Below are 26,802 nucleotides of genomic sequence, written 5' to 3' on the forward strand. Positions count from 1 at the left end.
TTAACTTTTCTTTTTTATGTTATTATTTTAAGGGTTGAATTTAACTTTTTTTTTTTTTTTTTTTTTTTTTCATTACCTAGTCAAGATTTGAAGCACGGTTTCGAAAGAAGCGATTTGTTGATATATTTTACGTTTTCGTTGTATGTCGGGATGTAAGCTTAACTATTAAAGTGAATAAAAGCATCATAAAAGTGTATTATTAATGAATTAAAAAAGCGAGCATTATTTTATGCATAGTATCTTATTCGTATAATTATATATTGTGTAATAAAATTTTGATATGTTTTTTAATGCTTTTCTAAGAAATGAAGTCTGCTGTTGCGATAATTGTTTCTTAATAACGTGCGTTATGATAAAGCGCTCAAGCCATGAAAACTCCCTGATATTGAAGGACTCAGGCTGAGAATTTGATCTGTATGGAATTCTGTTCAGAGATTTCTGCATTTTCTGTCCCTGTAAGTAGCAGAGACAAGACAGAGGATATTCGGAATCTTGAAGTTACTGCAAATAAAGCTTTAAAGCAGATTCAATCACTGTATGAAGAAATAATGGCTCCAAATAATTCGTCGATGCATGATTCAGTTTCTGATGAGAATAATTCCTTCAGTTCTAATGACACAAAATGTAAGCATAATCACTGCCTTAAATCATGTAGTATTTTAGGAAACACTTGTTGCTGTTGTGAGAGAGTTACCTCTCAGTCTGTTTTATATAAATGTAATGAAATTCCATTTCAGAAACACTATGAACAAAGCAGTTCATTTAAGCTTAAAGATTATAATATAGAACGATGTTTAAATGATCGAAATCTAAGTAAATGTTTATTGAGACCAGAACTGAAAGTCACTGTTCCTCAACCATTTTCTCTTAGCTTTGAAGATACTGAACGGGTGGTGGCTAAAGAACGTAAAATTTCCAAGTTAAAAGAACAATTAAATTATGAAGCTGAAAAAGAATTAAAAGTGAAAATACATACTAAACCAGTTCCTAAGAGCACACATTTGCCATTATATGGCGAGATGGTCAAAAGAAATGAGAAAAGAAAAATAGAGCGAAAAGTAAAATGCATTGAAGTAACTAAAAATTTGATAAAGCCTTTCAACTTCAGTGCCTCTTCTAAGGCAAAATCTTTATGTGATTTAACTATTACTGAACCCAGAGAATATTTCAAAGCAAAACCTTTGCCTCAAAATATAATAAGTAGCAAAATCTCTGAAAATCTTAAAAACAAAGAAGAAATTCGAAAGATACTGATTGCTCATCGAGCAGAGGAAAGTTTAAAAAATTCAAAACTCCCATTTTCTCCTAAAATTATTCCACGATCTCATTCCGCTCATAATTTAAATCATTCTCCATCAGAAAATAATCGAAAAGAAGATAAAGTAAAAAATATTGCTGCAATTACCAAAAGATTGTATACAAAAAAGTGCAAAGAAACAATGGAAAACTGGAATGCAAAAGTAAAAAACTTGCACTGTCCTCAAGAAGAGAAAAGTATTGCAGAAATTTTAAGTGAGAAAAAACGTGTTAAGCCCATTCAAACACTGCCGTTTTCCTATTTTCCTGTTCGTATGTCAACAGCTGCTGTATTACGAAAGAGTCGTATTAGGTAACATTCTAATTTAAAAGAGGTTCTGCCAGTCATTATACCATAGTCATTATACCAGTTCATTATCCTGTGCAGGATTTTAAAAAATGGGTTTGATAATGTTTGCATGTTATATTTTCAGAAATAGAGCTTTTATTTTTTCATGTAATTATAATTTTTAAAAAGAAACTTATTTTTTGTTATATTACTTTTTTTAATAAAAACATGATACTTTATGTATGGAGTATATATTAATACTATGTGTTTTGGATTTGATGATTATCACTCTTGTGTAATTGAAAAGTACAATATCAAGCTCAGCTTTTATAATGGTCTTATTTATGACTGATAAAACTGAGATTCTTCTATATTGTCTGAATTTAAAGATTGAGTAAATAGAGTTGGCAGTCTTGAAAATATTGGATTTAATATTTTTTGTCTTGTTTAAATATTTAGAGACTTCCTTGTTTTAAAGCACCTAATCACCAGAATCGGACACTTAATCCCCTATCCTATAGTATGCAAATTTCAAATGTCATCAAAGACAATTTCTGCTTTAACTAGGAAGTATCAAAATTTATTTGCATTATGATATTCGCCTTTTTTTTTTTTTTTTTTTTTTTTTTTTACAATCAAAATATTTACAGGTCATTTATATATTTTTGACCATATGAATGCCTAAAATACTTGAGATCAAATGAGAGATTTCATTGTTATTTTTATCCCATACTAATTCATAAAGAATTTTATGATCTTTATTTTATATAAGACATATATGCCAATTTTGATGTTAGAAGTTCATGAGAATTATAGCATAATCTTCAGTGCTACTTTGGATGTACAGATGGGTGTACAGTTATTTGGTGCATTTGTTGGCACAATGGCACCCATTGCTGAAACATCGATTTATGGGAACCCGTAGTTCGTCCTCTGTACTGTTTGATATTTTATTTAAAAGATAATGTGTTTTAAAAATTATTTATGGCTATTAAATATTGAAAATTAATTTAATTTTGCAATTTTATTTGAATTATTGATTTTATTATTAATGATATTTTAAATAATTTTATGCTGTGGATGGTATAATGAATGACATCATTTTATTTTTAAAATAACACATTTTAATGGAAATTAACATTATTTTTAAAATAACACAGTATTTTAAAAATACACATTTAAATTTTGCATTTTAATATTTATAAGTCTTGTGTTTTAAATATTTATGGCTGTTAATTATTAAAATACATGCAAAATCCTAGTATACGGTAAGGCCACCAACACCAGAAGCACTCATTTACTGCTGATCATGTCGTCAAATCTTGTGTGCACGGTATACTAGGATTAAACCAAAATACGATTTAACTTTGGACTTTTATTGGCTCACTGATTGGTTATAGAATATATGTACATTATGTCATTTTTAGAAATTTTATTCTCTTCACATAATCATATTGAGTTTCTATATAGTAGGATTAAATCTATTTTAGAAAAAATATAATAAATGAGAGGTCTGTAATGACATCATAAAGCCCATAATACTATTAACACATAAGGGTGATTCGCTACCAGACCGACAATCTTGCAGATTGTGTAGGGGTTACAGAGACAACTTGGAATGACATATTAATGCAGGGTCACAAATGCCATAGTAACGAGCTTTGCTGCAAAGAAGCAGAGAAAAGGAATAGAAACAGCAACACATTAATGGGACAGAAAACATTTTATTGAGAGGTTGTACTACAGCACGCATTCCAAATTATGACCAGAAGTCGTTAGGCAGGCCGAACAGTGGCACTGCATGGAATTCCTCATGTTCTAGAAGATTCTTCCCGGCAGTCTTGCAGTAGATAGCACTGAACAGAAGGTTTCATACCATCTTCATCACTTCCCGTTATTAAAATCTGAGGATTATCCACTCCAAAGGATATGTGCTACATAGTTCTGCAACACGGTGCTACAGACAGCCCATTTGCTGCCTCCATATTGTTCACGGTTGAAGCATACATCACACAAGGGAACTTTCAATCAGCATAACGCCTAGAACCCACATCGTACGCAACCACGTACAGCTTAAGAGCGTTTCTTGGTCAATGTTAGAGCTGGCAATCTTCGAGACTGCCTCATTGGACCATACCTTCTGCCCAGTTCTTTGGCCGGTAGGGCCATATATATATATGTGTGTATGTGTATATATACATATATACCTGATCTACTTGCAACAAGCCCTGCCCGAACTTCTTGACACAGCACATGTTCCTCCATTGTTATGTCGCTCCATGTGGTACCAGCATGATGGGGCTCCTCCACATTACACGACTGACATCCGCCGACACTTCGATATAACCTTTGGACAGGGGTGGATAGGTCATACTGGTTTGGTTCATTGGCCTACCTGATCACCGGACCTATCATGCATGGACCTCTTCTTCTGGGATCACATGAAGAGTTTGGTATATGAGAGGCACATTCCTTTTCACTTGAATATCTGTAGCAGACGGGAGGATATGCGACATGCCAAGAAGCTTTCATAACATAAGGAATTCCATGCAACACCGCTGTCAGGTCTGCCAAACGAATTTGAGTCGTAATTTTGAATGCAAATTGTAGTATAACCTCTTAATAAAATGTTTTCTGTGCCATTAATATGTTGCTGTTTCTGTTCTTTCTCTCTGCTTCTTTGCACCATAGCTCGCAACTATGACATTTGTGACCCTGCATTCCTATGTGATTCCGAGTTCTCTCTGTACCCCTTACACACCCTGCAAGTTTGTCGGTCTAGTAACGAAACACTCTGTATATGTTATCGTCAGACGGTGTGATTTAGTGTCAGTAATGGATAAGCATAATGTCATTACACAGTCATAAAAAGTTTGTTTTGGGTTAATTTAAATTAAATTTATTCTCAATAACACAGTTTAATTTTTATTAAGAAGGATATAAGTTATATTTTCCCCTCTCATTTTGAAAAAAAAAAAGATTAATATTTGGAACTGTTTTCAAAGTTAACCAAGTTTAAAGTTCCAGGCATCAAAAAAGCGATGATACACAGCTTTGAAAGCAGATAAACAGTGTGACGGAACAAGAAGAATTAAAACATTTAATTTTTTTAAATGCTCTATCCATCATTTTTTTCTCTTTTTTATCTAACTAAATTAAGAATGAATGGCTACATCTCCGCCAACTTTCATGTTTGGTGGAATTTCATAATTGGATGAGGCTAAATCACATCGACTTCTTGGAGCTGTAAGCTTCTACAAAATTTTAATTTCCATTAAATGGAATTTAATTGAGGAAGGTAGTGCACATTTCAAAGTCAAAATGAGAATCCAAGTACAGTACAAAATCTGTAATCCGGACTTGTCGGGACTTCGGCGATTCTGGATTATAGATCATCAATTTAAATTTGGTAAGATGGCATGTAGAAATGATACAATTAAAAATATGAAATAATAGCAGTGTTGCTATTATTGTAGTAACGAGGTCAGTATGTTTAAAGCTATATCAAACTTAAAATGCATATGAATTTTTTTTTTTTTTTTTTTTTTAATTTAGTGATAAATTAAAGTAAATAAATACCTTTTTCAGTAGCAGCTAAGAATTATATATGAAATAATTTTAATGATGGAACGCAGGAAAATTACTCTTAAAAAATTCTTCGTTGAATATATATATGAGACATATGATCTGAATTGAAGCAGGTTTTTAAATATGGGCTTTTCTCTTCATAGTGCTTAATTCTTGCCTGTATTATGTAGTTTGCTATGTATTTTTGTGAAGAATGAAGAACTCGAAATTGATTTTCATCAATCGTGTTATGCTTTTTTTTTTTTTTTTTGAAATGAAGAAAAAATGCTAGTCAGACTGTTTATAAAATTTGTATTACATGCAAAAGAAGCACTGTTTCTGATGACACAGTTTCAAGACAGTTTAAAGAACAATTATGATCTAAAGGGTATCAAAATTTACAAAAAAAAAAAGCTTGATATTTATTTCCTTACTTTATTAAACATTTCTTTCAATGTAAGTTGTTTAAGATGCTTCCACAAAAAATTAAAAAAGTTCCTTTTTCTTGTGTCATATATAGTGAACTTTGCCATACTTACGGATAGGCTTTTATCTATTTTTTGCAGTAATTCCACTTTTTGTTTAATGGACATCGAAACATGCTTTCGCTTTGTAGATCCTTTGGCAGCTCCAGAATAGGAAACTCTTTTTGACATAATCGAAAGTTCAAGCTTAATTTTTATAAAATTGTTCTAACAGTCTGCAAAATGGAAAAGGATTTGAAAGGTTTCTAATACCGTATTTGACGGCATATGAGACGCACTTTTTTTCCTAAATTTGGTTTCAAAAAAGTTACCTGCGTCTTATATGTGAAGGTAATTGCATTCAATAATTGTTTATTTGGCTTTGACAAAACGTGAGAACTAAAAGAAACCACGCTATTGAAACTTTTTTCGCTTGTGTGTGGCCGTCTAAATAAGGGTGCGTCTTATATGCCATCAAATATGGGTAAGTGTTGAAAGATGAGCTATTGATGATTTCAAAAATTATGCATGGTAGAAATGTAGCTATCTATGGAATCAGTTTTGAAGTTAATATGAATCTGTTCGTTGGTCAGAAACTATGAAGCTTTAAGAATATGATGTAAAATTTTATTCTGAAGCACTTGAAATTTTTTGAGTTTGGGTAATATTGGACCATGTAGCAATAGCATTTTTAAATATATATTTACGTTTATTTTCCACTGAAAGCTTGGAGTTTCTATGCATTACTGGGTAAATAATCATGAACACCGTTTTTGTTTTCTTAATAACTTTATTAGCAGGGCTATTGAAAGTTAATTTGCTATCCATGATAATGCTAAGATATTAGACTTCATTTACTGTATGAATTTCAGTTATTAATGATGATATTTCTGGGAATAGTAACATCAGTTTTGTTTCTTCTTAAGATGACAGTGCAGCATTTGGCAGGATTTATTTTAATCTACCAAATTTTAAACCCATGTTAGATGATATTTTGGCAGTTTGTTGAATGCATTAATTGGATTCATTGAGCAGGTCATAACAGTGGTATCATCTATATATTTAAAAATTTTATTGTCTTGAGGGGTCATTTATGAAGATGTTAATATCGTAGGGGGGAACATTGAACCGGAATACCATTTTTGATGGGTTTTTCAGAAGAATGTGTGCTGTTGTGTCATACTTTATCAAATGTTTTTTCAACATCAATAAAGCAGGCAGTGACAGCATCATTTTTAGTGAATGCTTTGCCAACTTTTTTGATACTGTTAAGGATATGATGGACCGCTAAATGATCTTTTCTGAATCCAGATTGATCATAGCACAGTAGTCAAGAACAAGAACATTTTGTAGTCTATTATGAATCACGCTTTCAAAAATTTTTCATATAGATTAGAAAAGGCTGATTGGTCTGTAACTTTCACGTAATTTAAAAATTTTTCCTTCTATTTTAAATAGAATGATAGTTGCAAGTTTCCAGTTTTTAGAATAATAGTTTATATCAAAACAAGTATTCAATATTTTAACCATGGTATTTAGGTAGCATCTTGAGGGATTTATTATTTATATTGTTATAACCTGGTGCATTTCATTGCTTGAGAATTTTAATAGTTTTAATGACTTTGTGCAAATCAGTGGAAGAAATATCGGATGAGGTCTATGAAATCTGTTGTAAAACTGAAATTCCCTCTCCCGAAATCTTATTTTTAAATGTAGGCTTTTAATATGTAAGCTGATAACGATTACGATGATTATTTTTATAATCTTAGAACAGAAATTTTCCTATTAATTTAGCTTAAGAAGTTGGTCTTAAACAGAAAAAAAAAGGTAATAAGCTTGACCACTGAGGTACAAGGTAGTATATGATGTGCAGTGTGTAATACCAGCCTGAAGAAGATGGACTTTATGAATTTGTTCACAAAGTTAACATCAGAAATGTATTAAAATTTTATCTTTTAATTAGTTCACTTAGTAGCTAAATTATTATTATTATATACTACTGTTTTGCTATTTTTTAAATCGTACAAACTTTAAATTAGAAAGTATTAAATTTTTTAACCTGTTTATTTTTTTCAGTTTAAATATTAATTATTATTTTTAATAAAGATGTAATTAATAAAAATAAAATTGTTTGTATATGTGAATAATATAAAACTATGTTAGTAAATGTGAAATTCATAGTGTCATTATTTAATTTTAATCCAAGTACACTACAAAGTCTGTTATCTGGACTCGTCAGGACTTTGGCGATTCCAGATTATAGATCATCAATTTAAATTTGGTAAGATGGCATGCAGAAATGATACAATTAAAAATATGAAATAATAGCAGTTTTGCTATTATTGTAGTAACGTGGTCAATATGTTTAAAGCTATATCAAACTTAAAATGCATATGAATTTTTTTTTTTAATTTAGTGATAAATTAAAGTAAATAAATACCTTTTTCAGTAGCAGCTAAGAATTATATATGAAATAATTTTAATGATGGAACGCAGGAAAATTACTCTATCAAATTACTTTATCAAATGTTTTTTCAACATCAATAAAGCAGGCAGTGACAGCATCATTTTTAGTGAATGCTTTGCCAACTTTTTTGATACTGTTAAGGATATGATGGACCGCTAAATGATCTTTTCTGAATCCAGATTGATCATAGCACAGTAGTCAAGAACAAGAACATTTTGTAGGCTATTATGAATCACGCTTTCAAAAATTTTTCATATAGATTCTTCGTTGAATATATATATATATATATACATATATATGTATATATATGTCTCATATACATATGTATATATATGAGACATATATATATACTACATATATATGTATATATATGAGACATATGATCTGAATTGAAGCGGGTTTCTAAATATGGGCTTTTCTCGTCATAGTGCTTAATTCTTGCCTGTGTTATGTAATTTGCTATGTATTGTTGTGAAGAATGAAGAACTCAGAAATTGATTTTCATCAATCGTGTTATGTTTTTTTTTTTTTTTTAATAAAGAAAAAGAAAAAATGCTAGTCAGACTGTTTATAAAATTTGTATTACATGCAAAAGAAGCACTGTTTATGATGACACAGTTTCAAGGCAGTTTAAACGTTCAAATTTCAGCTTCGAAAATGATATTCATTTTAGTAACCATCCACTGTAAACAAGGTCTTATTAGAAGAAGCTATCCCTGAAAATCTACATTATACACTTCAGAAGCTTATTAGACTGACCAAATATTCCAATGAGTAAAGTAAATGATCATTTGAACAAGAAAACTTTAATAAAATTTTGCTTAAGTTCATTATATTGTATTATCTTTGTACATGAAACTTCCTTGTGATGACCACAGTCACTTCCAGGCAATTTTTATTATTTGGTAACTAGAGCTTATGCCACCTAGGGCAGTCTGTGAATTTACCATTCCTCTTGGCATACAAATTAATACCTTAAAAAAAAAGTCCGTGCGGCGTGTGTGAGAGAGAGAGACGTGCGTGCATCAGTATCAAAGGATTTCTTAAGTGCAGAATGAACATTTGTAGTTCTTAAATAATTTTATTTAGAAAACGCTTCTCACAACTAAACAGCAGTTTTAAGGAATGTTTGCAGTAATATTACAGTATTTGAAATATTTCATGTGAGAAATGCCTCTTTCATAAATGAAAATTGTAGCAATGTGAAAATAAAGTGGATGAATAATTTGGAATAATTCCTTTAAGTAATGAGTTCTGAACGTTTAAATATATTTGCCGTAAGGTCCGCTTAGCTTTTTTAACAAATTAAGGAATAAAACACTGCTAAAAATTGGAAATATAGTCAAAAGTCGTTAATCTGGACTCGTCGGGACTTCGGCGATTCCGGATTATAGATCATCAGTTTAAATCTGGTAAAATGGCATGCAGAAATTATAAAATTAAAAATATGAAACCGTAATTTACGAAATAAAGAACAATTATGATCTAAAGGGTATCAAAATTTACAAAAAGAAAAAGCTTAATATTTATTTGTTTACTTTATTAAACATTTTCTTCAATTTAAGTCGCTTTGTTTCATGTGATAATACTTTCTCTTTAATTCTATAAACAGACATAATTTCTTGTTCAGTTATAAAGTTCCGCTGTTCAAGTCCTATAATTGCTGTGTTGAGAATACCGACTAATTTGTCAATCGAAATTTTTTCGCTTTCAATAACCTCTGTCACTTTCTTCGCTATCGGAAGCGAATTATAATGAGGAGGCATTTGATTCAAATCATATCAAAGACGGAGTACATCGAGATGAAATACTACTTTGAGTAAGCAATTATAAGCGAAATAAAATAAAAACATCTGCCCTTAAGATAAGGATAGTGCTGACAGATCAACTTCCAATTCATTGCACGCCACCGCTGCGGCGTTAAAGATAAACAAACGTTAAAGTTTAGATAAACGAAGAGTATGCCTTTATCCATTTTTTGCAGCAGTTCCACTTTTTGTTTAATGGACTCCGAAAGATACTTTCCCTTTGTAGATCCTTTACATATTAGTAAATATATATCGGAAATTCTATTTGACATAATCGAAAGCTCAAGCTTACTTTTATAAAATTGCTTTAACAGTCTGCAAAAAATAATAATCCGGATCCAATTCGAAGATTAAGGAACAACGCAATCTGCAACATTAACTGAAATAGATAATTTTAGCTTAGCTTATCCTGTCCGTTATACATTAAACGCGCGTTCGTAAACGTATTTTGCGCACGCAAATCTGCAGTGGTAAAGGTCTTACGCGCATGCGTCAAAGCGACGCATGCGCAGAAAAGTTTGTAGCTTTGAGGTCCGGATTATGGGTGTCCGAATTAACGACTTTTGACTGTAGTCATAATATGAAATAAATCCATTATGACAATAAAAATATGTAAATAATGTATTATTCTGCAATTCAGGTGGGTTTTAAATGTGCAAATGTAACAAAATAGGATGAAAGAATAAAAAATTTAATTTATGGTTATAAATAACCTAATTGAATTTATGGTCTATTTAGGATGAGTTATAAAAAAGTTTTCAAAAAGCAGATGTCTGTATGACCTTGGCACTTTGATTTAGAGATGGATCTTTCAGATATAGTAAGAAATTATAGTGCATGTTATCTGTACCTGTTAAAAATGAGTCTCTAAAATCTAAGGTTGCCTGTGAATGGTAAAATGTATAACAGTTATAAATATAATTTTAAATGCATAATGTATTATATTTTATTTTAACAAAACATTTTTAAACATTCTATGAATTAATTACAGTTTACGTCATAAGTACTGAAATGTTTCCATTCTGCAATTTTAAGTTGTAAAATATTGAAGTAAAAATTTTGAATTTGTACCTTCTTTTTTTTTTTTTTTTTTTTAAGAGAAGAAATAATTGCTAGAGAAAGGATGCATGAAGAGGAAGTGCATTCTGAAGAAGAAGCTACTAAAAAACTAAAACAAATTCAAAAAAATATTCAAGCCAGGCTTAAAAACTTTGATATGACATCTGATTTTAGAAAGGAAATTGAAGCAAAAGTCCAGAGCTTTAGGTGAGTATAAGAAATATATTTCTTATGATTTTTTCATGCATTTATTTCTGTGGATTAAATGTATCTTAATGAACATTATAAGAAATAATGGATTTTATCTCATTTAGATATTGTCACAAATTATGTATTATGCATAATTTGTCAAAAGTCAAAAAGTCTTTAAGCCGGACTCGTTGGGAATTTGGCGTTTCCGGATTATAGATCATCAGTTTAGATTTAGTAAGATGGCATGCAGAAATTGTAAAATTAAAAATATGAAACCGTAATTTATGAAATAAAGAGCAATTATGATCTAAAGGGTATCAAAATTTACAAAAAAAAAGAAGCTTAATATTTATTTGTTTACTTTATTAAATATTTCTTTCAATGTGTGCATGCTTAAAGCATACATTACGCATAATCGAAATTAGAAAATTGCACCCAGAAAACTATTTGATGTGTATTCGTGATATTTAGTGATGACGAGGAATTTGATTTAAATCATACCAGAGTACATCAAGATGAAATACTAAATTTAGTAAGGAATTATAAGGCTAATAAAATAAAAACATCTGCCCTGAAGATAAGGATAGTGCTAACAGATCAACTTCAAGTTTATTGCATGCCGCAACGTTTCCCACCCCTGCAGAGCAGCGTGAAATTGATAAACAGATTTCGGAATGGTTAGAGAAATAAAGGATATGCCTTTACCCATTTTTTGCAGCAATTCAATTTTTTGTTTGATGAACATCGTAACATACTTTCGCTTTGTATATCCTTTGGCAGCTCCAGAATCGGAAACTCTTTTTGACATAATCGAAAGTTCAAGCTTACTTTTATAAAATTGCTCTAACAGTCTGCAAAAAATTAGAAGCTATTTAGATTAGAAGATTAAGATCCAATTAGAAGATTAAGGAACAACACAATCTGCAACATTAACTGAAATAGATAATTAGATAATTTTAGCTTAGCTTATACCATCCGTTATACATTAAACACGCATGCGTAAAAGTATTATGCGCATGCGTAAAGGTATTATGCGCTTGCGTCAATGCATAATGTGTTAATGCATGCACAGAAAATTTGTAGCTTTGAGGTCTGGATTATAGATCATTCCGGATTATGGACGTCCGGATTAAAGACTTTTGACTGTATTAAGATGACCAGATTTTAAGATTGGTACAGCAGGACACATTTACTGGGGGGGGGTTCTTGATTAAAAATTTGGTCTGCAACACAAACTTTTATAGAACGCTAAAATAGTGTTCTAATATTTTTTTTTTTTTTTTAATTTTAACTTAAGTACAATTTTAATTGGATGTGCACTGCTTGTTTCAATTATAAGAAAGATAGTGAAGACTAGATTCTTTTAAAGTTGATGACATAAATGAACTGCTAATGAATCATGTTGATGATTTTCAGTGAAAATTTTTAGAATAGTGAAATGAAAGGTTATCTTAATAGGGGGGAAAGGTTACCTTAATATCTTATGGGGGGGAAATAAAACAGATTTTAACATTAATAACATAATCAGTGGAAAAGAATATTATTTTTTATCAAAAAAGGAGACTATGAGATTTACTGTAAAATCAGCTTCAGGTGGAAGCAATGTTCAGTTGTTAAGAGAGAAACTGAGAGAATTCTAATATAATCTGTTATTATCAAAAATCTGATGTGCCCATCATATGACTTCCCACCAGTTCCATGTTAAGACATGGAATTAGTGGAATAGAATAATCTTTAAGTAAACTATCACTTCTGGTTGATCATTTGTAAGTAAATTGTTATTTTTATATAAGTTTTTGACTCAGTGTTAGTCTTAAACAATACTCATTTTTTTATTATTCTTTTCTCCCATACAATAGGCAACGATAACTATATGTGCTGATCTAATACATCAGTCATTATGCTTTGATTTAAGCATTCATAACAGTATATCCTCTGGTCTATATTGTTTTGGATTCACAGGTTAATAATTTAATGATTACAAAATTTCTAAAAGGGCATATCTTTTGAATTCTTAATAAAGTGTGAATTTTTGCCATAAATTTTTATATTCATTAATTATATTTATAATTAATATATCATAATTTATATTCATTAATTATATTTATAATTAATATATAATAATTTATATTTGCTATATTATTTCTTTGATAATACTACAGAGATAACATTTGTTGGCAGCATCCTTTTATTTGAAAAGCGATTTGATACAAAAGTAAAATGGACAGAAAATTGAGAAATGAGGCTAATATATTTAATTGTTTCATAATGAGAACTCGTCTCCATAATAAGCTTATTACATTTACCATAATTCCAAGTATACATTTAATGCCTATAAATGTAATATGTTGTTCTCAATTACATGCCTATTTTAAACACCAAATTTGAGAAGCTTTAAATTATCTCATAATATATTATTTTACAAAAGTCTATTTGGAGCTTCAAGTAAAGTATCACTTCCACTTTATCAGGTTTAGCCAAAATATAATATGTTGTAACCGTTGATATAAAAGTCTGAAGTACTAAAATTGAAAAGTTTTGAATTACTGTATTTGACGGCATATAAGATGCACTTTTTTTCCTAAATTTGGTCTCAAAAAAGTTACCTGCTTCTTATACGTGAAGGACATGGGTTAACTTTCAATACTGAATGCTATTTTTAGTCCACATAACTTTTTCTACATCTACATGTGTGTGGCCTTCTAAATAAGGGTGTGTCTTATATGCCAGTGTGTCTTCTATGTCGTCAAATACGGTATATTATAATATATATATATATATTTTTTTTATGAAAAACTGTTATGGGCTTCAAGTAGAGCACCATTTCCGGTTATCCATTAAAAACTGTGATGGACTTCCTTTAAAATACCACTTCTGGTTTCCACTTTTATCCAAAATCTAATCAGCACTTTACATGAATATAGAAAACTTAACTGCCGAAAACAGAATTTTTTTAAAGTTTCATATAAGTGTTATTGTGGGTGAAAAAAATCATCGCACACACACATGCATCATTCTAAAAATAGTAAATATGTGTTAATGGGATCTTAATTCGTGTTTATTCTCTGAAAACTCACCATTGAATTTTTGGACTGAAAACTTTGCCTCACTTACTATGTATATAGGTTTTCAGGAGGAAAAAAGGAAAGAAAACAAATAGACAGATAGCTATTTTTAATAAAATTATTAAATTCCTTTAATAAAACTTTAAAAAATTTTCATATCATAAATTTCATAAAATAAGACATTTATCAAATATTTTATCATGATAACTAGAATTGGGTATTTTTAAATATATTATTATTTTTCTGCTTCAGTTTACTCAAGGTTCATGAACCCAACCCCTAGATAACAAATCTTTATACCATTGCATATCTGAAATGTATTTTGCAATATGCAGAGACCATTAGATTTTTATAAAATCGCAAAACATGATAAATCAACTGTGGCCTCACTAAGATTCAAACCATAGATTTTTCAGTTTGCTAGATGAATGTACCATGAGAATATGCTAGCTGGGGACACGATAAATTTTACTATTCTCCTTCACCAAAAGGGTGACTGGGAAGAGACATGAGATGCAGCTGACCGTATCCAGGTGGTAACTATTTATTGTCCACTATATTTTAGCTTGGGTTGCACTATAGTGATTATCAGACATTTCAAACCAGGGAACATGAGAAATTATATTTGCCCTTACCAAAATTCAAGCCACAAGCTTTCCTGTTTGTTAGTTGAATGTACAATCACAGCATACATAGGTAGGTGAATATTTTAATTTCCTATAAATGTTCTCTTTGATACAGAGTATATTGCATATCTTAAATAGAAAACATCGATGACAGTCTTCAAACTGTATAAGTAATGAAATATTTATATTCTTGTTAACATTTTCAGCAGTTGGTAAAAACTGTTTTATCAAATGATAACAACTGTGATGGTTTTTTAGAGTTTCTCAGATAGATAGAGAGCATGAATATGAAAAGGAACTTCAAGAAATGATGAAACGAGTGTCAAAACAACTTCTTCTTGTAGAGCGACAATCAAAAAAAGTAAGTCTATTTGAAACAGCTAAGTAATTCTAAATTTGATTTATATTAATATTATATTGGGATTAAAACAGATCAGTCTTCCAAATTAATATAAGGATGTTTTAAAATATCTGAGCTTTTAAAACTAGATATGCAGTTTAATAAATTTTAATATTAAATCAAATTATGATTCAGAAAACTATTGTAAAAAATAAGGAAAAATGTGAATCTGAATACAAAGCAGAATAATATAATGAAAATATACAGATTGCTGCCATGTTGTATGTCTAAATAAAACAAAATTGTCATTATTAACCACTTGGTAACTGAATTTGTGCTTTTATAGCATTCATGGAATAAATATTATTCTGTTCCTTGGGATATGTAATTTTCACATTGAAAAAATGGAAATTTCTCAAAAATAAAAAGTCAAAAAGAAAAATTTTGCATTTATTCAAAAATTAGTAAACAAATAAATAAATAAGAGAGAGAGAGAGACAAATCTTATTTTTCAAGCCTACTATAATCAAATTACTGCAATAATATGGGGGTATTAAAAACTAACATCACTATATTCTCAGTATTCTCTTTCTCGAATATTTGTCTTCTATTTATAACTATGATAAAATAGGTTTAAAAAATCTCTTAACATGCACACTAATTAAGGGCTATAAAGATTTTGAATAGCTGTCTTTGTAAAATTCTTATAACTGAATGATGTTTTAAGAATGCGCTTGACGCTGCAGTTTGACAAAATAATCTGAAAATATGCTTACAGTATTCATTTGTTATGTTAAATAGTACACATACAGTATTCATTTGTTGTGTTAAATGTACATATTTTATTTAAACTCTTCTCTGTTGCTGTCATGAATATCATTTGGTGCTTCTGATTGACTTCCTTATTCTCTTTTGGCAAAATATATTGTCTTATCCCCAAAATGATCACCACTTTGATACTGAAAAGCGCTTTATATCATGTGACTGACTGCAGAAGATAATGGTGATTGCAAAGGCAAACTCAAAAACGAAACCATTTTAACCTGTATTTTACAGAACGGAATTTCATTTTCAAAGGATTCCTTTAGAAAAACTATACTCAAGTGTGTAATACCAAGAGTGTATCTCTATCTATTTGTCCTCCCAAAAAAACAAAAGTCTCAAACCACGAACCAAAAGTATTCATAAACAAATCTTCATCTTTAGTTATTAATATTAGTAAACTTCACATTTATGCTCATCTGTTTCATAAATGCAAAAATTACATTTCCCAAATATTAAAAAAAAAAAAAAAAAAAAGTTTCAAAAATCTGATAATAGCAAGTGATAATCAAATACGTTTACAAAAATATTGGCAATATTAAAAAAAAAATTAAAGAATTGTTTGTTTATTATAAAAGGCATCTAAAAATTTTATGACGTATTCTTGTTTACTGTGTTTTATTCAAAATGTCACTGAATATCTTAATATGTATGATTAATCATTATAATTCATTAATATTTTTATTTCTTATATTAGAAAATTACAAAATGTAGAAAATATAAATTTGCCTCATTCTAATTGGAGTTAGAAGAAGGAAAAAGGAAAAATGATATTTATTTCTTGAGTTTTTAATGCAAAAGTTGCTTTATTTCTCTCTGTTATTTTATTAAAAGCTTTTTGGGATTATAGAATTATCTTTTCATTAAAGGGTTATTGGTTTGTTTGCAATTAAAAGTTTTGATTCAAAAAATATATTATACAAAGGTATTGCTCTGATTTTGCATGAGATGTGATTTTTACTTATTAAATCTTATACAGTACAAAAGTCCAAAATCTGGACGTCCATTATCCGGAATGATTTAAAATCCGGACCTCAAAGCCACAAACATTTTTTTTATTAATGCTTTACGCGTGCACATTTGATTTTTCCTTCCATAATAAAACATATGGAGATTTTCACTTAAAAATAATGATTATTAATTTCATTTATGCCAGTAATTCTCAACTCTTGGGGCGCACCCCCCTAGGGGAAGGCGAGCACACTAATGGTGGGAGGGCGCGAGCATATCCAAGAGAAAATGTTATTTAAAAAAATTGATTAAGTGACTGAAAGGAAAGAACACACATACAAAACAAAATACATTTTGGCATGTTTAATAATTATTAATATTATGTTTAATAATTATTAAATTAAAACAACTTACTAAATTAAAAACAAATTTAATAATTATTAGTGACTTTCTTGGGCCTGTCTTGCAGAGCAAAGTTTTTGGAAGGAGGGTTTAATATTAGAAATAGACACTCTCAGTTCTTTTTCTATATTTAGCTGAGATCTATATTTTGTCTTCAAAGAAGCCACAGCAGAAAATCCAGTTTCACAAAGGTAAGATGTTGAAAATGGTAGTAGAATGCGAAATGCCCTTGTTTTTAGTGCAGAAAACTCACCATCCACTCCTGCCCAAAATTCAAAGAGTGATTTATTACTAAATTGTATTTTGGTTTCGCCGCTTGCCGTGAAGTCTATGAAGGTTTCTTCCTCTTCAATTGAGAGTCCTTCAGGAGTATTTTGAAATGGATCCCTCAACCATTTGTAACTTGATATCAGTTTGTCGTCAGCAAGAAAGTACTTTTTAAAATTCTTTGCTAGCATTGCTAAATGATTTTTAATGGTTACAAAAACAACTTTTACATGTTGTTCTTCAGCCTTGTAAGTTTTAATATAATCATTCAAACTTGCAAACATTAACTTTTCTTGCTTTAAATTTCTACTCCACAATTCCAATTTCCTACAAAAAGCATTAACTTTATCACTTGTATCCAATATATGTGTATTTGCTCCTTGCAGTTGAAGATTCAAGTTATTTAATTTCTCAAATATGTCGACCATGTAGCTCAATTTCATCACAAATAAAATATAGCAAAAATTTTCAGCTTCCAGTCTGTTTTCGTCTGTTTTCCTCTTCTAGGAAAACAGCGATTTCTTCTCTTAATTTATAAACACGTTGCAAAAATTTCCCTCGTGATAACCATCTTGCCTTGCAATAAAATAGTAACGCTGAATGTACTGCACCCATGTCTTTACAAAGTGCGGAAAAGATTCTTGATTTCAGGGGTCTCATTTTTATATAATTTACTACAGTTACAACCGTAGTTAACACAATATTCAAACCAGGACTCATTTCCTTGGAAGCCAAAGCTTCTCTGTAGGTCATGCAATGTGTCCAGATGCACTGTGGCGATTTTTGTTTCACAAGTGCTTGAATACTTTGGAATCTTCCGGACATAGAACGAGCACCATCGGTGCATATTCCGACTCAATTTTTCCATTCTATGTTTGCCTCGTTCATAAAATCATTTAAGATAGCAAATAATGCAAGTGTTGTTGCTTTGAGTTCTATTGGTTTGCAGAAAAGTAATTCTTCTACTACTGACAAATCATCACAAAATCTAACATAAGCAATGAAATGAGCATCTTTATTACTCTCTGTTGCCTCATCGAGTTGTATTGAAAACAATTTGTTACATAACTTCGACAAAAACTGACACTCTACATCTTCAGCTATATCAGCAATTCGACGGGCAGCAGTATCATTTGAAAGAGGTATAGACTGCAATTGTTTTGCAAAATTATCTCCAAACATAATTTCTACAATCTCAATTGTGGCTGGCAAAATAAGCTCTTCACCAATGGTGTGAGGCCTTTTACATCTGGCTATTTTATATGAAACTTTGTAAAGGGCAATTAAAGCTTTTTCATTCACAGACAAAGTTTTTTTTAAACAATGATTTTTGCTTTTCATATGATTTTAATTTTAATTCGAAGAATTCTCTGGGTTTGCTTACGTACTCACGATGAAGCGTTTTCAAATCTCGTTTAAGTTTATTAGGTTTCATGCTGTCTGCAGCCAACATTTTTGAGCAAATGGGTCTTTCTTCTTCATTTACTTCAGTACTAGTGAAACCAAAATTTAAGTATTCTTGAGAATATTTTCTTGATTTTATTTTTGGAACCACGCTCTGCTGTGTACTTATTGATGCTTGTCTATTGTCTAATGCTCGCTTACGCCCGCTTGAAAATTTATCCATGATTCTGCATAAATCTGCTGCTGTGAATATTTAATACGGTGAATTGCAATTACACAAAAATATATATAACGTACACATTCAGAATAGATTCAATAGCGATAGAAGGATAGACTCGAATGAGATTGTCTGGAATTGAAATTGGCGTCATAGAACTTTCTCCTTCTCCCTACGAGAAAACATTTGTTCACATCTACGCACGCTTCTAACTTAACTTTTAAGCTGACCAGACAAATTCCAGACAAATCGAAACTTCTCGCGAAACTGTGAGAATGCCCAACATGGCGGGATGCAAGAGCAATAAAAAGGCATAGGATTCTTGTTTTTTCAATGCTGAGGATCGGTGTCGCAAAATGTCAATAAGTTTCCGTATTCTTGGTAATTTGTAAAGTTTAAAATTAAAGTTGTAGTGTAGGTTTAGCGCCAAAATACTCAAAATACATTATTATTGTATACATTTTATTGTATGTGGTGGGGGGGGGCACGATGAAAATTATGATTGGAAATTGGGCCATGAATACTAAAAGGTTGAGAAACACTGACTTATGCACTAGATAAAATACCTTGTTATGGAAAAACAATCATGTAAGCATAAATTTGTGAGATTAATAATTTGGCTCCGTAGCTGATTATCTACTTGGCATACATCTGAAACCAAAACATTCACCTAGTTTATATCCCTGATGGCGACCTGGTGAGTCATCAAGTCATTATTTATTATATTTTGCTTTTATCACCGCATGTTTATCAATACATGACAGCTTCAGTAATAACTCATGCTGTGATGTCTAAACTTTTTTAATACTAGTAATTGAATAACAAGAGTATGTATGGCAACCTTTTATACTAACAAATGCATGCTTTTATGCTTGGCAATGATTATAGATTTTTTAATATCTAAGAAATGTAGATGAGGAAAAATTCACCAAAAACATTTTTTCATATGCTAAAAATAGATTTTGTCAATGAAACTCCTGGGCCAAAAGATTACATTTAGTGCTATTTTAATTAAGAATAACTGATATGTTATTCACCATAAACTCAGAAACGGTGGCAGAATTTAGGGAAGACGAAATTTTTGGAATTTGGGGAAGCACCGAGCAACAAAATTAAGGGATGAAAATTTTTTATGAATTAGGGAAAGCACTGGGATCCAAAGTTTAGGCACGATGAAAATTTAGAACTTAGGAAAGTGCTTTGTAGCAGAATTTAGGACCCATAGAGACTGCAAGTTTAGGCACAATGAAAATTTAGAACTTAGGAAAGTGCTTTGTAGCAGAATTTAGGACCCATAGAGACTGCACCAGGCGGTATTGAGCGCCGGCCCTAGATAAAGCCTTAACCCCTTAACTGCTGTGGAAAACGTACAAGATTCATTTCCCAGTGCCACGGTTTTTCACACAGACGTGCGGTAGTTATGCAATGTATTAAGGGGGAAATAAGTGCAAGATTTATTTTCTAAAAACTGTTTACTTTCACAAAATAAAGAATAAAAGAAAAAATGAATGCACAAAATTTAATGCTTTGAGTAAAAGTATAATAAAAACACGTAAGTATAATAAAAATGATGTTTTTATAATAAAAAAGAATAAAATGGAGTTTCGATCAATTCATTTTTAGACCAGTAAAGTGTAATACCAGGTCTCAGTGTTACACCTTGTGAAATCAGTATGCCTAAAAAAACATATATTTCTTCTGAACTGGTTGAATGCTATGATTTTGTTCTTGATTTTTCATTTGCAAGGTGTTAGTTCATATACTCATCTACAAAATGGGTAGTTTCAGTAACAATATGAAGCATGAACAGTTTATCAAAAAATAATTCAAAAAAGATAAATGGATCTGAAACATCTGTTATATCTTTCTTTATTCCTGGAACCTACTACAAAAAGTAAACAAAAATGGAGGACACAGAATTTTAAAAAAAAACTTTTTACTCAAACAACACCAGCCAATACCGTGCAGTCATTACTTTCACCACTTTATAGACACACCCCTCACTCCAGTTTCTCCCCACACTTCTCTGAAATAGTATCCTCCTTCGCGTACTTTGTCAAGATCATTGTGGTGTAGCATTCCAAAGCTTTGTGAATAATTTTACGGGTAGCAGTGAAAAGCAAATGATAGTAGTTTGGAAGGGCGTATATATATATATATGACCGCGGCAGTTAAGGGGTTAAGTATATGTGGGAGTTTGTTTATTCAGGACTCGGATTAGTTTGAAGTATGTGCAAGAAATAAACGTAGGTATAGTAAATAACTAAACAAATACAATTCAGGCTTAATTCAGTATGCAATAGGAGCAAGACAAAATTTAGCGAAACAACTTGGCTTTCGTCGCCAATCTTGTGATACACAGATAATAATGTATAACGGAGGCTATTAAGCTAGACTAAAATTATCTTTACTGATTCTAAGGCATTTCAATTCATGTAGCAGACTGCGCTGTTCCTTGATCTTCTAATTTGATCCAACTTATTGTTTTTTTTTTTTTTTTTTTTTTTTTTTTTTTTTTTTTTTTTTTGCAGACTGTTATTATTACGGCAATTTTATAAAAACTAAGCTTGAACTTTTGATTATGTCGAAAAGTTTCCAATTATGGACTTTCCAAAGGATCTACAAAGCGAAACCATGTTTCGATGTCCATTAAACAAAAAGTGGAATTGCTGCAAAAAGTGGATAAAGCCATATCCATCTCAAAATTATGCAAGGAGTATGGCATTGGAAAGTCCACTGTATATGACACAAGAAAAAAGAAGGAACTTTTTGAATTTTTTGTGGAAGCATCTTAAACAACTTTCATTGAAAGAAATGTTTAATAAAAGTAAACAAATAAATATTAAGCTTTTTTTTTTATTATTATTTTTGTAAATTTTGGTACCCTTTAGATCATAATTGCTCTTTATTTCATAAATTAGGATTTCATATTTTTAATTGTATCATTTCTGCATGCCATCTTACAAGATTTAAATTGATGATCTATTATTCGGAACCCCCGAAGTCCCGACCATTCCGGATTTCGGACTTTGTACTGTATTACTTTGTATGGTTTGTAATATTGTTTTGCAAAGATATCAAATTAAAGAACTGATTCAAAGAAAAGATATATTGGAAAAATTAATTATGAACAGACACTATTTTAAAATTGCAAAAAGGAATTACTTTTTATTTTTAAGAAAAAGATTAAGGAGTTTTGAAAGTTAGAGTTTTGTCTTTTACATGTATTTGTTCAAAGGTTCTTTCTGAAATTCTAGTCACATTTGTAAAACTATAACATGTGTATTTATTTTCTCAAACATTTATTCTTTGATTTGCTTTGTAAACAAACCATCTTTGGAATACAGCTCACCAATGGTCGAATGGTTAAAACCACTAAATACTGGGAGTTTAACTTGGATTCGAACCTAGGCAAATAGGAGGCTGCATGGTTAATGTTTTCTGCTTTTTCCATCTGTAATGTTAATATGAGCCAGTTTCTCTTTTAAGTTCTTCATGAAGGCAACTCTCCTCTTAGGCATGCTTTGCCACATCCAAATAATCCTGTAACCTATGGATGTAAGCTTTAAAGCATATTATATGAAAACTGATTGATTTTAAAAATGAAAATGTGTTTTTAATTTTTAGCATACTCTTATAGGAAAAGAAAAATAATCTCCAAGCAAATGTAAGTCATGGTATTGAAGAAGTGACATATAAACTACAAACTACAGATAATGAATCAGAAATTACATTTGAAAAGAGTGATTCAGATGCATCTGAATAGCTAATAATGATATATAATTTTACTAATTTATTTTCACATTTAAATTAATAAATCGTAAAAATGAGTCTCTTGTATATACTTGTTTTAATATATTGATAAAAATATTTATGTCAGTGAGATGTATTTTGTTTAAAAAACTATTTATATCTAATAAATTATCATGAATTTGTTAAAATTGTAGTCATTAAATTGGTAGCCATTTATGTATACATTCTGGTCAATCAATACTTTATGTACACATACAGATATCCCTGTTTCTAAAAATTATTTAATTACGATTATATAATATTTTAAAATTATTTTTCTAAAATAATCTTTGTTATTTGAATCAGTATTAGGCTTAACATTGATATTTTGATTCTCTTTATTTCCTTCTGTAAAGTAAAGGATATATTGTAATCGCGAATATTTCAGGTATCATATTTCAACTGAAATATACATTTTGGCCGGTTCTGAATTAATTTGGACGATTTTTTTGCATGATGTCTATATCTACAGACAGAATAAAGGACTCTCTTTTCAAACAAACTGTAAAATGAATTTAAATTGAATCAAAATGGATTTGTTTCATGATGTCTGTGTGTAGGTATATATGTATGTATCACACATAATTCAAAAATGAATAGCCATAAATTGTTGAAATTTTTTTATTATGGAACTACTATAACATCTATTTATGCACCTCCCTTTTTCCTGCCAGCAAGCAGTGCCAAACATATATTGTTACGAAATGTACAGACGCGGTGAGATAGCTTTCCCACAAAGCAGGTTTAGAGTTGCCACATTTGGCAACAAAATTGGCAATATACCATGGACGGTTGGAGAACCTTCTAGAACGAATTCTTACCGGGTTAGCCCAGAATGTTCTCGAGCACAAGCCGAAAGCTATATAAACCCTGCTGGCCCGCAGTCAGTGAGTGTATGCCTCGTCTAGCAAGCTGATAGTCAGTCATTGATCGAGTGTATCGAAGTCTAGCGCAGAGTTGGTCGTCGAGTGCATCGAAGAGTCTCTTAGTGTATCGTGGTTAGTGCATTGTTGAGAGAATGTGTTAAGCTCTGGGAACGACTGAACCGAAGAGTCAAGAGCTGTACTCTGTGTGTCGTTGAGTGCATCACGAGTTGTAGCGTAGAGAGTCTTGAGAGTACATGGAGTTTGGAGAACGACCTAGCAGAGTCGGGAGCTGTACTCGGGTGCTTTGCAGTGAAGCTGTCTTCACCGTTATTGCCTGACAGTGTGAAGGCTGTGTCGCTAATTGTGTCAGCGTGTGTATAGTAGATCTTCGATGACTGTAAAAAGTGTCTTTGGAGCTGTCCTGATTAATATTGGCTAAATAAAGTGTGTTTCGATACTTCATCATCAAGTGTCGTCATTATTCACTGCAAATCCGCACAAACCTCGTACGAACGTTAAGGAAGTACGTAACAACTGGTGTCAGAAGTGGGATTTGCGAGTGAATGCCAGTGACCTGCTTGTAGAGGAAAGCCATGGCAGAGGAAAAGCCGGACTGGAAGAGAAGAAAGCCCAACAAGAAGAAATAAATGTCGGCCAAGAAAAGGTCCGAGACCAGCTCCAATAGGTGAAAGTCGAGCTTCCAGAAGAAACTGGAACCGTAAAAGACGATGTGGAAATGAGAGAAGTGATGAAATGAATTACAGAAGCATTTTAAATGATGAAAATATTCATATTTTGGCATGTCAAATTAAAAAAATAATAATTGTCAACAGGTAGTGAAATCTAACTTTTAATGCGGTTACCTGTTTCCTACACCACTTATATTTGGAAAAAATTTATACTCATTATGAAAAAATTAAATTATAAGAAATTTAACTGCCATACGACAAAAATTGATCAGGATATTTAATTTCAAAATTTTCAGTAGCATGCTTTGAGGGATCAGTTAATTAAAAATAACTCAAGGAAACAAGTTTAAATGAAGTGCAGCAAAAAAAAAAGTGTTTAATTTAAAACTCATACAAGGAAATTGTGGTATCCACATCTGTTCCCCCCCCCCCATTCTCCTAAATGCATGCATCAAAATATCATCCCCTCCAGTCCTGTTAAAGGAATCGATGGAAATTTGGAGAAACTAAGCCTAATTGATTTTTGTATTATCTAACAACATAGAAATACTGCTGTACTTTTTATATGAAAACAACATTTACAAAAAGTGGCAACATTCCTTATTATGGAAAAAAATTCATAAAAAGTGACAATAATATTAATTGAAAATTCTAGAAAAATATAAATTGGTCTGGCATTAAATGATAATTTTTTTTTTTATATGGGTGTATACTATCAGTAGAAAGATGCAGTTTTTTATATTGTGAAGATATTTTATGTGGGCATATTATGTAAGTGATATCATTTAAGCAATTTCACAAATCAATATTTTAAATAGATACTAAGCCAACAATGCAGTGTTATTCAAATCAAGGATTTGCATTAATATTTAAATTTTTGATGGCAATATATTTGTCAAAAGCCTAAAACTTCACATTCTTTAAATAGATGCACTGTCAGTTGGGTTCATGGTAAAATATCAGATGAAATCAATATTAAATAGTATTTTGAATTTACATTCAATTTATATATCTGCTATTTTATAGCGAATAGAAAAATCTTATGTTACAGTATTCAGATGCTTTAGTCTAATACTTCTCATCGAATTTTGTTGAAATATTAAACTGATATATATAATGCTTTCTTAAATGTAAGCTTAATCCCCCTTTGTCTCTAAAACACTAAAAAACTGTGATGGTTTTTCTTATATTCAATAATTATACATATTATTTACAGCATACATATTATATATATCTATGCAATAAAGATGCAGATTTTAAGGTGAAGCAACAAAAACTATTTGACTAACTTACCAACATAAAAGAAACAATTTGAGACAGTACTTTCATAATGTAACACTTGCATTTTCAGAATACAATACCATTATCGTTAGCATTCTTATTGTGATTAAGCATGTAATTATTATATAATGTCAGACATAGTTTCACTCTTGGCAAGTTTAATAATTATTTTTAGCTATTATTTTAACATCCTGTTCTTTATACTACCAGGCAGACAGAATGTGCAGTATTTGTGAAATTTTTCACAGAACTCTACTAGTTATAAGTACAAAAGAGGCAATAAAATATATTATATGCCTCATTATCTTATGTTGTCAGACAGGCCGATGCCTTCTTTTGAAGACTTCTCCGTAATGACTCTTTAGTCATCTTTGATCTCCAGTTCCTCTCATTATTAAAAAATCCAACTCCAGTGAATCAGCACATCTCATCTGCAGTCTTCCCTGCTTTTGCTTCGTGCAATATCGCTATACCTAATGAGCATCGTTCGGTCTTCATGGATCAATCTTATGCTATTGTTCTAAAGTTTGGTCATGAAATTGATGATCCTGATAATAAAGCGATGTATGAAGCTCTTCATAATGTAGATGTTTTACAAGAGCAGTTAAGAAACAGCAAGCCTGTGAAATCGGCACCACGTATAGCTGAGAAGATTTTCTATGCCATTATGGTTAAGGAATGCTATTTTGCACAGCAATTCTCCGATAAAGATCATCTTCTTAAGAGTTTTCCGATAATGATCGAATTTCATGGGAGACAAGCTGAAAGGAAGCGAAAGCTGTTTCTCAAGTCTGATAAGCGTGGAAAACACTGACCAAAGCTGCAAAGATTTTCACCGCTCCCATTCCAGAACCGTTGAAATTCACTGTCAAGACGGCTCCCGTTGCTGCTACTAGCTTTGAAGCACTTGCTACAGTTCCTGTTTCTATGCCCGTGGA

The 26,802-nt window shown here is 30.9% G+C and overlaps 1 protein-coding gene across 4 annotated transcripts; it reads left to right on the forward strand.

The window, feature by feature from the left end:
• Positions 1 to 60: 60 nt before the first annotated feature.
• LOC118203688 (protein FAM161B-like) lies at positions 61 to 24,915 on the forward strand. 4 transcript variants are annotated; one of them, XM_035375970.2, is made up of 4 exons: positions 61 to 1,609; positions 10,990 to 11,157; positions 15,092 to 15,194; positions 23,417 to 24,915. In XM_035375970.2, the coding sequence occupies exons 1-4, from the start codon at positions 417 to 419 to the stop codon at positions 23,432 to 23,434; spliced, it is 1,482 nt and encodes a 493-aa protein (XP_035231861.1). In that variant the 5' UTR covers positions 61 to 416; the 3' UTR covers positions 23,435 to 24,915. The 4 variants fall into 4 exon arrangements, with proteins under 4 accessions (XP_035231861.1, XP_035231860.1, XP_035231859.2 ...); XM_035375969.2 differs by lacking the exon at positions 23,417 to 24,915 and adding an exon at positions 22,864 to 23,121; XM_035375968.2 differs by lacking the exon at positions 23,417 to 24,915 and adding an exon at positions 21,768 to 22,410.
• The last annotated feature ends 1,887 nt before the right edge of the window (positions 24,916 to 26,802 follow it).

This window comes from Stegodyphus dumicola, chromosome 5, assembly GCF_044657685.1.
Source record: "Stegodyphus dumicola isolate Sdum_Otavi_A_Nest chromosome 5, ASM4465768v1".
NCBI lineage: Eukaryota > Metazoa > Arthropoda > Arachnida > Araneae > Eresidae > Stegodyphus > Stegodyphus dumicola.

Bases quoted from the DNA above. Each gene is read 5' to 3' on its own strand.
- LOC118203688 (XM_035375967.2), top strand. From the start codon at position 417: ATGGAATTCTGTTCAGAGATTTCTGCATTTTCTGTCCCTGTAAGTAGC. The intron at 11,158-15,091 runs GTGAGTATAAGA...ATGGTTTTTTAG, and splicing joins GCAAAAGTCCAGAGCTTTAG to AGTTTCTCAGATAGATAGAG. The intron at 15,195-22,876 runs GTAAGTCTATTT...ATACTCTTATAG, and splicing joins TAGAGCGACAATCAAAAAAA to GAAAAGAAAAATAATCTCCA.